The 14,525-nt window shown below is 41.1% G+C and overlaps 1 protein-coding gene across 1 annotated transcript; it reads right to left on the bottom strand.

Annotated features, from left to right (window-relative positions):
* Window positions 1-955: 955 nt before the first annotated feature.
* On the bottom strand, window positions 956-12,098 carry cth (cystathionase (cystathionine gamma-lyase)). Its single transcript, XM_085383014.1, has 12 exons — window positions 11,840-12,098; window positions 10,379-10,460; window positions 10,109-10,204; window positions 9,860-9,969; window positions 9,430-9,564; window positions 9,234-9,291; window positions 8,720-8,797; window positions 8,339-8,491; window positions 6,031-6,152; window positions 4,921-4,973; window positions 3,170-3,308; window positions 956-1,904 (listed from the first exon to the last, which is right to left on the bottom strand). Exons 1-12 carry the CDS (start codon window positions 12,023-12,025, stop codon window positions 1,890-1,892), a joined length of 1,227 nt encoding a protein of 408 aa, XP_085239140.1. The 5' UTR covers window positions 12,026-12,098; the 3' UTR covers window positions 956-1,889.
* Window positions 12,099-14,525: the final 2,427 nt, after the last annotated feature.

The following is a 14,525-nucleotide window of genomic DNA, read 5'->3' as shown; positions in this document are numbered from 1 at the left end:
TTTTGTTGTTGTTTTTTTATCGTTTTTATCGTTAACTCTGTTTCCCTGGGTCTTCTCCCGTGTGTTATGAATAATTCTTCTTCTTTTTTTGGTACCGGTACTGATTTATTATGTTGCATTTATCCACGACACCTTAAAGGCAGGCCTGTAAAAATATTGTCGCACATAAACACGGTCCGTGGCGCAAAAAAGGTTGGGGACCGCAGGTTTAGACAGCTCTTGTGAGCTACCCAAAGACGGAAGAGACGTGTGTCTTACCTGCTGATAATAATTAGCTGTGACTATATTGACAAGAAATAAGCATGTTTATTTTATGCAAACTTTTTTCACACATTAGAGCCCTGACTTCAGTTCAGGAGATGACTCTTGAGGTGAGGAGGAAGAGCGTGACATTTTATTAAGAGGCAGCATTACTTTCTTCACATTTTTGTTTCTGTGGTGAGGGGGACTTAATCTCTGACGATAAAGCACAGGTACGATGCTTCATATCTCAAGTCTGAAGGTGCAGGCATGAAGTGAAATGTCCCTCCACCGCAGGCGGCCGCCTACGTATGTGGCCAGTCTCTAGCCACATACGTAAAACACAGTTGGAAAGGAGAGGTGCTTCCACCCACTGCTTTCAAATATGGTGGTTTCCACAAACCACTTCCCTATTCCTCTGTATTTTTAATGGATACATTATAGGTTCATCAGAAAGCAACAATTTGTTGGAAGATATAAACACACACACTAAATCTTTGTATCCTGATGAACATGATACATTTTTCTCCATTTAATAATTACATAAAATTACTGACTGCAGGTGTGGGTACTGATCAGTCTTTTGCAGAAGATCTGACACCTTAAGTTGGGAATTGCCCCACCGTGCACCCCCACCCCACTGCTGATGCTGAACTCACAACAAGACTTGTGCTTGTACAGCACGATGGTTGAGAGGAAGTGAGACGGGCACAGATTTGCACTTGGACTGATTTTAATGGATTTTTTCGATTACAGTAAATGATGAGCTGTGATGTGGGAGTACAGTGGGTTGCACAAATGGCGTGTGTGTTGTCACACAGATAAAACCCAAAGGAGTTCTGACATGTCTCAACCTCTTGTTTAAAAACATAAAAAGCTCTTTATCAAGCATAATTCTCAGAGATGTTCCTGGAAAAACATTCAGCCGTTTCTACACAGACCTCAACTGGAGTCACTGCTGGGAACGTCTTCACTTGTGTATACCAGACCCTCCCACGTTTACTAGCAAATATCTGGAGCTCCTCCTCTCTTAGTAACAGTTCATTTATATCAAAGTTTTGGCCAAACAAAAAGGACATGCAGCATTTTTTGTTCACCTTCTAGTTTGAGTAAAACAATTGTTCTGCATGGGAAAAAGAAATCTCTGTCCAAAACTGTGAGAGCCACTATCACTTCTAACATTTGGTCAGTAGGTGGCAGCTGAGCCTCAGATTGCAGATGATCGTGTGGAGTCTTTACCTTGCCACCTAAAGTGCCCTGAGGTAGATGACTTACGTTGTGAATTGGAAGTGCATATAAAGTAATCTAAAAATCTGCACATTGATACCATGAATCAACCTGAAGACACAGTTTCATAGCCAGGTTATTCAGAAAAGTGTCTGTTTGACATTGTTCCAGCAGTAACTCGTGCTTCATCAATTTTAACTGAGCAGGACTTTGCCTGATTAAAGCCTTCGAAAAATCCTAATTATAACAAAGCACAGAACAAACATGAAAACAAAGTAAAACCAGCCTAAAAGTCAGCCTCCCCAAGAACAAGCTTCCCTGACAGGCGAATGTCACTGAGCTGAGGTCCCACATGTTGGAAACTCGGGTCTTTCATCCCAAATTTGACTCCTCCACCCTCAAGGATGCCATCTGAAGACATTTCACTTCTTTGGATGCTATTAAAGAGAACAGAAGATAGAGGGGGGAATTAAAATAATTTAATAAATACATAAATAAAATGTACAATCCACATCCAGCTTCTCTTTTTTTCCCCTAAGAATAAAAAGGTCACTCTCTGATGAGCTTAGACGGGATACCAAAATGACTGCGATAAAGACAAGACCAGATTAGATTAATATAGGCCAAAGACAAAACCAGTCACTAATCCAAACCCAGGATCTTACAGAAATATCACCATAAACTACATCACTAACTGACCAACTGATGTCCACAGCCAACTTTTCCTGATAAAACTCAACTGGAAATGAACCCGTCTACCCCCATCTGACCTGCCATCCTATCCAATTAAATGTTTCACAAATCAGAGGTGCCTTTTCCTGGGACCACAGACAGTCATTAGAGAGATTTGTCTCCATTTAATATCCATTTTCTTCAGATGGGCAGCAGAAGGACGCAGCAGCATTATCTGAATGCTGAGGACAGGAGGTACAGAGTGCCATGTAGGGTACAGCTAAACGAGGTCGTAACAAGATTTTAGGAAATTCAAATGCACTGCTGATGACAGCGTAGTTAGAGGATGGGAATTAGCGGTGAATCATCCCAAACCAGTGCGCTAGAGCTCGGAGTTTTAATGCAGCAGAATCATGGCCAATTTGGGTGACCGTAAATCAGAACGAGTTGTTCGTGTTTAGTTTTGCATCCATTCATAAAATACACCAGAACTCACATCCCTAAACTATCCACGCCAACCAGAACAACGATGAATCAGAGAAAAGCACATTTAATAAACTCTTTGCCACCGTGCCAGGCCAGAGACAGTCAGAGAGGTGGACGAAAACGTCAGACGTCGACACCGGCTGCCAGAGGACGAGATGCGATAAAGATGCAGATGCAGATGTCTGGACACAGTCTGCCAAGTCTGAAAGCGAAGCACTACAGTGCTGCACTGCAGTGAGACAGCTTAAAACTGAGTAATGAACTTGAAAATGAATTCTGGGAACACGACAATGTTTCTGCTGAACCAACAAAGAAGTTAAAAATAACATTTGCACTGTATATACTGAGAAACAGCAAATATCCATTTGAGGAGAGGGTATCCAAAAGAGGTTTTTGGTAGAAAAAAGTGAACATTTTATTCACTAAAGCACTAGCTTGACCAACAGGTAAAGTTAACCTTCTCAGGAAGTCAACTCAAGTCTCCCGTAAACTTGATGCCACCACAACACAGAAAGAAAACAAAAACTTAATGTCTGATACTTACAGCAGCAGCCAGTGCCTGATCCAGGTCTTCGATGATGTTGGCTTCGTCTTCCAGGCCAACGGAGAGCCGGATCAGGGTGTCGCTGATGCCCAGCACATTCCTCTCATTTTCTGGCACTGATGCATGGGTCATAATCGCCCTGAACGGTATGATAGAGAAGGATTACACATGAGCAGAAAAACATGCTGAGATTCTAATGGAGAGCATAGACAGTGACTTTATAATGGACATAAAGTGTTGCAATTACACTCAACAAAAATATAAACGCAACACCTTTGTTACTGCTCCCATTCCCCATGGGATGGACGTAGAGACCTAAAATTCATTCCAGATACACAATATAACCATCCCTCCCAAACAGTGGTCACAAATCAGTCCAAATGTGTGGTAGTGGGCACATCTGCTATATTGAGATAATCCATCCCACCTCACAGGTGTGCCACATCAGGATGCTGATCTGACATCATGAGTAGTGCACAGGTGTACCTCAGACTGCCCACAACAAAAGGCCACCCTGGAATGTGCAGTTTTGTCTCACAGCAAAATGCCACAGATGCCACAAGCAATGAGGGAGCGTGCAACTGGCATGCTGACAGCAGGAATGTCAACCAGATCTGTCGCCCGTGCATTGAATGTTCATTTCTCAACCATAAGCCGTCTCCACAGGCGTTTCAGAGAATATGGCAGCACATCCAACCGGCCTCACAACCGCAGACCTCGTGTAACCACACCAGCCCAGGACCTCCACATCCAGCAGGTTCACCTCCAAGATCGTCTGAGACCAGCCACCCAGACAGCTGCTGGAACAATTGGTTTGCACAACCAAACAATTTCTGCACAAACTGTCAGAAACCGTCTCAGGGACGCTCAACTGCATGCCCGTCGTCCTCATCGGGGTCTTGACCTGACTCCAGCTCGTCGCCGTAACAGACTTGTGTGGGCAAATGCTCACATTCGATGGCGTCTGGCACGTTGGAGAGGTGTGCGCTTCACGGATGAATCATGGTTCACATTGTTCAGGGCAGATGGCAGCTGAGAATGTCCCAGTTCTTGCATGGCCAGCATACTCACCGGACATGTCACCCATTGAGCATGTTCGGGATGTGCTTGACCGGCGTATACGACAGCGCGTACCAGTTCCCACGAATATCCAACAACCTCGCACAGCCATTGAAGTGGAGTGGACCAACATTCCACAGGCCACAATTGACAATCTGATAGACTCCATGCGACGATGTGTTGCACTGCATGAGGCAAATGGTGGTCACACCAGATACTGACCGGTTCTGGGTCCCCAGACCCCCAATAGCGCAAAAAACTGCACATTCCAGGGTGGCCTTTTGTTGTGGGCAGTCTGAGGTACACCTGTGCACTACTCATGATGTCAGATCAGCATCCTGATGTGGCACACCTGTGAGGTGGGATGGATTATCTCAATATAGCAGATGTGCCCACTACCACACATTTGGACTGATTTGCGACCACTGTTTGGGAGGGATGGTTATATTGTGTATCTGGAATGAATTTTAGGTCTCTACGTCCATCCCATGGGGAATGGGAGCAGTAACAAAGGTGTTGCGTTTATATTTTTGTTGAGTGTAGTTTGAGGGAGTCTGATAGGGCTCATCTATTGGTCTCTGCTGCCCCCTTGTGGTGGTCTGTGTTAAACTGCAGCAAGCTTACAGTAAACCATTTACAGAAGAGTGTACTTTTAACACTGCCAAGAATAAAAACACTACAGTGACACTTACGGGTGTTCTGCCAAACTTTCGTACCCACCGAGGCTTTCTGCAATCGCAAACATCTGAAATAAGACCACAAAGGACATGAAGATGAAGTGAAGCACGGCGCGTAATGTGTACAGGCGAGCACAAAAGTTTCAAGGGAATTACAAAAAATGAAAAAGACAATTAGTAACCCACAACGGAAACAAGCCAAAGCAGCACTCTTCACTGTTATTTGTGGTCTGGATCATTTTCAGACATTAACAGCGAGCTTACATAGGCCTTTCATACACACAGTGAAGTCCACAATCTGTTCTCCTTGGATCATGCTGCTTCACAATGGTCCACTTGTAACAAATACTATAATAAAACTGGTCAAATTAACATGAAAACAATGTTTTTCCAGTGTGAAAAAAAATGTGATGAATTTGGCAGCAAGTATAAACTGATGTCACATGTTAATTATGGCTATTATAATGTAGCGAAATATTATCAACTTGGAAAGTTTGTAATGTGTCTTGTAGAAAAACAGCGTTTGAAAATGTCACTGTGTCTGTGTGCGTGTGTGTCCGGTCAGTGAAGGCATCTGATCCTGATACAGACTCTATGCAGTCCTATGAAAAACTAAGTACACCCCATGACTCATTAGTTATAGAACCTTTAGAAGCAACAACTTGAAGTAATCATCTTGTGCAAAATAATCGTTTGCACACAAAATTGCAGTTGGATTTATGAAACAGTCGCACTGGCCTATTTTGTTCTTACCACAGTGCGTATGTTCATCGTTCATGACCAACAGTCTTGTTTAATCTTCATACAATTTGCAACCTATCTGCACACTACCCCGTCCACATTTCTCTATATAAGGAAGTAGGTTTACCTCTAGGTGCAGCTGAGAAAGCTGTGAAAGGCAAGAAATAAGAAGAAAGTGAAAATATAGTGTCTGAGGTCCAAACAGGAAGCCAGAAGGGATAGTAGCTCGACTAAACCATTTCTTTGTAATCCCTACAAACACAGTAAGGGTGCATTTAGTTTTTCACAGCACTACATCTCATAGTTTTCCTAAAGCCCAGCAACCTGCTTATTAAATGCAAAATCAAACAGGCCAGAATAAATAAAAACTTTGAGCCAAATTACTTTGAGGTTATTGAGGAAGGTAGTAGCATGCTCAAGTTTCCCTTTAATGTTGAAGGCAATCATCCCTGGACACCCAGTACACTGTCTCTTCATCACTTCGTACTGGGGGTGAGATGGCAGGCCTGTGTCAAAAGAGGGAAGACATATCTCAAAATTTCAAATTTAATTTTAAAGAAAAAGTTGGTAACGTACAACTTAATTTAAATAAGAAAACTGACTAAATTATATTTTATAGGCAAAAGCTGTAAATAATTGGCAAAAACAGCACAATAAGATGAAAGTTAGTTATCTACCCATGAACACCAAAGTAAGTTGGAGGGAAAATGCTGATTAATCAGTTTGCTTAGTTAAAAATTAGCACAGAGGAGGGGCAAAAAATTTTATGGATGAGACACATTCAGTTGGCTACTTTCAATAGAAAATTATGTATTTATTAGAGACGGCACGATGCCACTTTTTTATGTCCGATACGATATCATAAATTTGGATATCTGCCGATACCGATATGAATCCGATATAGTGTGTTTTTCAATAAAACTGTTTTTTTAATATCTTGCTGCTTTTTGTATAAGTTCATACTCAAGTAAAAAAAAAAAAAAAAAAAACTAAAGCTATTCTGTTATACCTGTATGCAAAAAATACACTGCACCCAAAATATTTCATATTTCAGCAATACTGATCAATCTAATAAACTTAAACCTGCTCCATCCTCCCTATTCTGGTATTTTAAAGAGTAAGCAACCTAACTAATAGGGCTCTAAAACTCCCAGCAAAAAAAAAAAAAAAATTAAAAAATTAAAAAAAAAAAAATAGGGACCCACCCCCCACCTCATGATGCTTAATTGACGTAATCAACTTTAATTTGATGCAGTGTGAAAAAAAAATGCACAGAAATAAAAAAAATTTCAAGAATAATTAAATAGATTCAACATCTTTCTTCAACAGAACTGCAGACTGCACAGATGGTACCTTCCCAAATGAAAAAGTACTACAGCTTACTAGGGTATATTAGACTTAATAGTTATACTATTAGACTTCTATACATTTTACATCAGATTAAAACTTTGGGTGTAAGATTCGGATAATTATTTATTAAAAGCTAGACATTTAAAATGAGAATAAGAAAGAAAAGTATGTCTTTGTGCCCCCCTTTTCCCTGTTCTTGCCCTATCGGCCCCCCTGGCTAAACTTTGCTAGATCCGCCCCTGCATAGCCGTCAGCTATGTAGAAAAAGATCCTGGTGTAGAAAGTAATATTAAATAAATTCTAACAACAGATTATAAGCTTAAATGTGCTGCTGTTGTTCAGCCGCTGGTTTCCTCTTTCTGGTGCAAAGTGGGCCAAAAACAAACAAGAGAGACGGACTCGCGACAGAAAAGCCGATCAGCTGATCATTGATCAGTTTCATGATTGAAGTAGCAGCAGGAGAGGGAGGAAGAGAGAGAGAAGAGGCCATCGCTCCATAAATCGGTTGTTAAGCTTAACGCGGGAATGCTTTACAAACATTCAGAGATGAACTTACACACTTGCTTTACTTCTCTCTGGGATCACTTCCTCGGAGATGAAATGCTGGATTGCTAGCGAGGCTACAAATACACACAGCCGCTCTATCACGTGACCACACTGCTGCGATGTGCTACGGTTATGAGCCGAGTTACGCCATGTCGCAAGTTTTGAGGTGCTTTTTTTGATATTTAATGGATCGATGACATTTTTTATTTCTCTCCGATATCCGATCCAGTAATTTACGTCAGTATCAGACCGATACCGATACGTAATATCAGATCGGTCCATCTCTAGTATTTATTTATTTACTTATTATGTAGAAATAGAGGGCAACACAAGGCAGGGAGTGCGTTTTGCTAGAAAACCAAAAAAAAAAAAAAAAAGAAGCGTGCCACGGGTCACCGCTCAGCAACGTGAACTCAAGTGACCGACAGTGACAATGGTTTAAAGAACAATGGTTCTTTGGATCAATGTTGTCGACTAAATAACTGGCAAACAAAGCATAAAGAGATGAAACCAGGAAAGGTCAGACTTTTATAGTTTAACTGTAAGACCACCAGAGTTGTGAAAAAAAAAGACAGTGTTTCAATGGGGAAGGTCACCATTGGTCAGTGTGACCTCAAATGACCTAAAAAGACAATGTACAACAAACTGTGCAACTTGGGTTTTGCAGGCTCCTCCAAATAAGCTTAAAGCTAAATCAGCAAGAGTTTCCTTGTAAAGATTGAGATTGGAGATAATGACAGGCATGTTTTGACAAGTCTGTGGTATGTGTGATTTTAAAATGTTTACAGCAAATCACCTGGGTAGAGGACGCGCTCCACCCTCGGATCAGCCTCCAGAAACTTGGCAACAGCCAGGGTGTTCTTAAAGTGCCGCTCCATCCTCAGGTGAAGGGTCTTCAATCCACGGTTACACAGGAAACAGTCAAAAGGAGACGGCACACTACCCAGTGCTGACGCAGAGGCGGGATCACATGAAGAAAAGGAAAATCCAAAGAGGTTACAAACAAAGCCTCCCAAAATCCAGATCAACAAATACTTTCCTACTGAAGAGAATTTAAACTGGTCAGAACTTGAGCCTCCAAATACAATGTGTGGCATGGAGGCATATAAAGAGGTTTATTGTACATTTCCATAAAAAAATTAAAAAAACACTTGATGCACTCTTTGTATTTAATCACCATTTTGCAGGAACTTCAGTCGCTCGTACAGATCCTCCCTGTTCATGGAGACTAGTCCCATCACCACATCGCTGTGGCCTGCCAAACAGATTATACAACAATAAAGAGAAGTCCAAAACACAGAGTTTATACTGGAGTTGACTTTGTTGCTCTTCTGTGTTTGAGCTTGTGCGTCTTTGCTATGTGATGATGGTGGGGCAAAACTAACTGGGTGAGCATCAAATTCAAACACCTTGACAAAAGTTCTAACTTCACTGGTGATCCCTGCATGTGTTTCTCTGTTTTAATCGTAGAGACAGGCAACGTGAGCATTTTAGCAATGCTTTACAATTATTATTCATTTAAGCTTAAGATCTTATTTCACCCATTTCAGACGTACTTTGGTACATTTTGGAGACATTTTAGGACTAAAGTAATTAATCCCTTCTAGCGTGCAACAGATCATGTGACTAAGCTCACAAAATGTTTGCATCGACTTCTAATGCAAATGTTAGGTTAGTAAAATCGAACCTACCATTCATGTATTTGGTGGCTGAGTACATGCAGATATCAGCTCCCAAAGCCAAGGGGCGCTAAAGGTGCACAAGAGAAACAAGAGTAAATCATTTCCTGAATTATTCCAGGATGAACTGGAATTTGATTGCAGGAGGTTATCGAACTGTTGTTACACAATCAACAGCGCACAAAATGCACCGTGGGTCAAGTTTCACCTGGAAATAGGCCGACATGAAGGTGTTGTCCACGACCACCACTATGTCTTTGTTGTGCTCGTGGACCAAGTCGGAGCAGGCCTTGATGTCCACCACCTTCATCATGGGGTTGGTGGGTGTTTCAATCCACACCAGCTACGTGAGCAAAGAGATGACGTATAAGTCAAACCAAACATGGGGGCGGAGGGAGGGGTGGGTGTAACTTCCAGAAGAGAAATCACTCGAACTGCTGATTCACAATGACCGTTTCAGTTAGCTTAAAGACACGCCCTATTAAGCAACATACTAGTCAAACCAGACACTGGTACAACAGCATGTGTTTATTTTGCAGATAAAATGGAAACATCTCCTAAAAGGTGCACCCAAACACAAACAAACAAACAACACATGTTCTGAAATCTTCTGAAGTGTAATTTTTGCTTTGACATACCTTAGTATTTGGCTTCAAGGCAGCCTTGAGCAATTGTGGTTTTGTGCAGTCAGCAAAAGACACATCCAGGCCGACTTCAGCTGCGATTCTTTGAAAGTAGCGGTTTGTGCCTTGTGATTAAAAAAAAAAGAATCTCTGTTAGTATCACTAAACCACATAACGCATACATAATCTAGGAAACAAGATAACGTCTCATAGCTCACAGAGTTTGTTTTACACATTTGGCCAAGTTGCAAAGTGGTTTCTCACCTCCGTACACGTCATCCATGCTGACGATTCCATCGCCTGCCTTGAGCATGTGAGTGACCGTCACTGTGGCCGCCAGTCCTGAAGCGAGAGCAAGGCCTGCAGAGGAAAAGGTGTGAGAAGTTGTCCAGAGCAGGAATTATTTTCATCATCGTGTCAGAGAAGCCTAAAATTGGAAGGCTCTGTCATTTTTGAAGCGTTAAACATTTAGTAAAACGATGTTAAAACATGTTGTTTAAATTCACTGCTGTGAAATACGGTTGGCTGACGTACAGTACTTTGCTCCGTCCAGTGCAGCTACGGCTTTTTCAAGGCAGTTCCTGGTAGGGTTTCCACTCCGGCTATACTCGAACCCCTACATCAACACAAGATTTTTACATTTCATCACCACGGTCAGCATTTATAATACTTGCTTGCACCTGTTCAGACAGTAAGGGGATGCAGTTATTTAGTGATCAGTGATGACTTGGTATGTGGCACTTTTGTTAAGTTTAAGTATTAAAAAACCCCACAGAAGTAGATATTTATTATTATTAATGTTATTATAAAATACTTTGTGTTGGATTATATATATGTTGCAGGTACATACAAGCTGTTGCTTCTGCCTACACCCTTTTTGTCTAAAACATAGTCGGGTTTTTCCTTCTTTTTCCTTGATTTTGAAAAATACGGCTTGCTTTGAAAAGATCAGAAAGATGTAAATGAAATAAAAAAATACGTTTTTAATTTTTGGAGAAAAAAAATTACCACTTCTAATGGAGGTTAAGTGGTTTGTGTGAAGAAAGCTGACCTGAGTGCAAAAACTCAAAAAAAAAAAAAAAGTTTAACTGGTAATGCATTACAAATGAGGAGTATGCAAAGTACCCATGAAGGTGATGTCCAGGTGAAAATAAGTCCAATTCATCAGCCCTCTGCGACTGTTGATATGAGGTGTTTGTATTGATATGCTTGTGTGTGCATTATTAAATTATAACATCCCCACTTTGGTGTCGTGTTCATTGTTCAAAAAGTTTTGTGGATTCTTTAAATGCCTAAGCTGTGCTGCCATGACCTTTTTACAGAGAAGAGGTTTTCTCCTGGCAGCCCTTGCAAATAAGAAAAAAAAAAGTTTAACTGGTAATGCATTACATATGAGGAGTCTTATAACTGTGAAACATTAAGCAATGAAAACTGACACTAGTGAACTCTGCCCTCAAGAATTTCTTTCCTGTGTAATGTCCTGCCTCTTTTTGTCAGTGTAGTGCTAGAAATCTGTCATCTGTAAGCCAATCAATGCCAGAAGCAATGAGAAGGGAAAAAACGACTTTAACAATCTGAAACATGGAGAGATAATGATGTTAAAGCGGAAACAAAACAATATTTATCTAACACAGACTCCCAGTAATGGATGGCCATGAACTGGTTATCACACGCAGGAAGGAATTACAATACAAGTCAAGCTTCATCTTTCGACTGAGGGTAGTTTCTTATTTAACAGAGTGCGCAGTCAGTCGCATGCAGTGGGTTAAAAACACTTGAATTCACAGATTTTACGTTAACTTTACTTACCTAAAGAGACATTCTTATACATGCTAAAAATAATACAAGACACGCCTCCATACAGAGCTAAAACATAATAATAGTATAAGAATAACCTAAAAATATACAAACACTTAGAAACCATCGGGCTTCGTATCGTCCATAACACTGGAACGAGTCTGATCCTAACCTGGCCTAAAGTAACGGGATACTTACAGCGTGCTTTCCTGGAGAGTACTGCTTGAACGTGGTAGAAAGGGAAATCGGCGGCACTACAGCCATAGATTTCCATTGCTCCGGCTCCTGACCGACGTGTATGGCATCTGTTGCAAAGGATTTATAAGCCGTGCGGAAACCGGCGAATAAATCGCTTTGTTCTTCTTTTTTGTCCGTGTTACTCATGGCAGTGCGCTCCAAAAATGACTGCTGCGGGCTGAAGATGAGTACGCATTACCCGTGCCCAGTAATGGTAAAAGACATTTAATGGAGCCGTGCGCTGCGCTTGTCTCTCGGAGCCAATCAGCGCTCGACACAAACCGCGACGTGGCGCTGATTTGCTGGGGGTTAGTGGGCGTCCAGCCCACGTGGCCATGCACGTTGTTTACGCTGTTCGTCGTGATGCAACGTTTCCTGCTTTTTAAGTCAGGGTCCGCGTCTCTTTTTCCAACACGGTGCCTACTTTTTTAACACGAATGTGCTACTGCACGTTGTTTCCTTCTGGGTTTATAATTCAGGTATTTACCCAAAGACAGTGATTTATGTTGTTTTGTAACGCAACAGAGTCAGTTTACAATAACACTGACTTGGGGGGGGATACTCGATTTTTCAGCAGCCGCAATAAAAGTTCTTGTGTTGGTGGCACAATTCACAGAATCTGGTGCATTTTTTTATCCAATCATATTATTATTATCGCTATTTTGTTTTCTTCTTTAAAAACATTTTTGTGTCTGAAGCTGTGTTTCCAGGAGTGAACCACAGGGGGAGGAAGTGCTCTGTAATGACTTTGAACGAGAACAGTCCGCTTTGCTTTATTGTGTGCAGTTTTCTTCAGTTTGTTGAGCAAATTCACACAAGCGCGTGGAGTTAGTGTGATCTCAAAGTGAAAACAACATCAGATAAATATAGGAACATTTCTGGCTATTTGTTTTTTCTGTCATGGAAACAACAAATTGAATCTTTCTATCAGAACTACATTATCTTTGTTGGTGTAGTCACAACATTTTGGTGTCAGTGAGACAGTGGTAACACGATAGAGGTGGTTTTGATGCAGATTTAAGTATTTGTTGTTGTTTTTCATGAATACGTTTATGTATAGTAATGATTTAGCACGTAGACAGTGGGTGTGCTCTGGTATGGAACGATCTGTGGAAAATCAGAGGACTCCGTGCAGTCCTGTGATTTAGTAGCATAAAGAAGAACCTTTTGCAGCAGTAACTTGAAGTAATCGTTTTCCGTGTGACTTTATCAGTCTCTCACATTGTTGTGGAGGAATTTTGTTCCACTCCTCTTTACAGTGTTGCTTCACTTCATTGAGTTCTGTGTGCACTTGTTTGTGCACAGTTCCTGATACAGTATTTAGTCAGCTTGAGGTCTGACTTTGGGCCCTTGAACCACCTTGATTCTTTTTTTTTTCCTGCTATTCGGCTGTAGATTTTCTGCTGTGCTTGGGATTGTGAGGGACTCATATTTGACTCTAGAATACTTTGGTTTACAAAGAAGTTCATGGTCGATGCAATGAATGCAAATTACCCATGAAGGTGAAAATAAGTCCAATTCATCAGCCCTCTGCGACTGTTGATATGAGGTGTTTGTCCTGATATGCTTGTGTGTGCATTATTAAATTATAACATCCCCACTTTGGTGTCGTGTTCATTGTTCAAAAAGTTTTGTGGATTCTTTAAATGTCTAAGCTGTGCTGCCATGACCTTTTTACAGAGAAGAGGTTTTCTCCTGGCAGCCCTTGCAAATACGAAAACCAACAGGCTCAACTGCAACAACCCCCCCCCCCCCCCCCCCCCAATTAAATAAATAAATAAATAAATAATGGGAGCTGTGTGTTTCAGACAGTGTTAATGGAGCGTGTTGTTTTGTACATGTTTCAAGGATTTAGGTCTGTGGTTGAAGTGCACAGCCAGTGTTGCATGCTGACAAACTATCAACTGTTACCACCTGTGCCTATTAGGGATTAGGTCCCGGTAGTGTTTTGTGGATGGCTGCGCCCACGTGTGCATTAGAACTGCTGAGGAAAGCCTTGTGCTAAAATGCATTTGTATTTTTCTTATTATCTAGTAATATTAAAGATTTTACACATGAAATTGTGAGTGCTGTAGTTCTTATTCATGAGTTAATACTTCCAAACAAGTTATATTTGTTCAGCCTTCTTCTAATTGTACTGTCATGAACTTAAACATTGAATTTGTTAACCGAAGTCTGCAGAATCTGAAGAGTAGGTTTTGGGCTTTTGGCAGTTTCTCTGAGCATTGCACAGTCTGAACTGGAAATCCACTCTTGGAAAGACTGTTGCATTGTTTTAACACAAACTGTGAAAACTTCTGCTTTTACACTTCCAGATAATCAGTAAATCAAGTCCATTTGATTAGTATCTGGCTGCTACTTACTCGCATAATTCCTGTGGAAGCAGAAAGGGTGTATTTAGTTTGAATGCACAGTCACATGAAACCTCACATGACTGTGACTACTGTAAACAAGATCTCACCTTTGTTTTAGGAAACTGTGGACATTTCATGGTTTTGCAGGTATCCAAACAAATCAAGCTGCTGCTGCTATGGCCTTTTCTTGGCAAAGTACTCACTACAGTTTGAACAGAAATTCTGTGAATAAGGGCTTAGAGACCGTCATTTTTTTTTTTTTTTTTTTTGCTTTTGTCTAAGTATGTTTATGA

Source organism: Rhamphochromis longiceps, linkage group LG15 (genome assembly GCF_057381845.1).
Source record: "Rhamphochromis longiceps isolate RC_006_pf linkage group LG15, R_longiceps_female_GT1.1, whole genome shotgun sequence".
Lineage (NCBI taxonomy): Eukaryota > Metazoa > Chordata > Actinopteri > Cichliformes > Cichlidae > Rhamphochromis > Rhamphochromis longiceps.
This window is presented reverse-complemented; position numbering and strand designations above follow the sequence as displayed.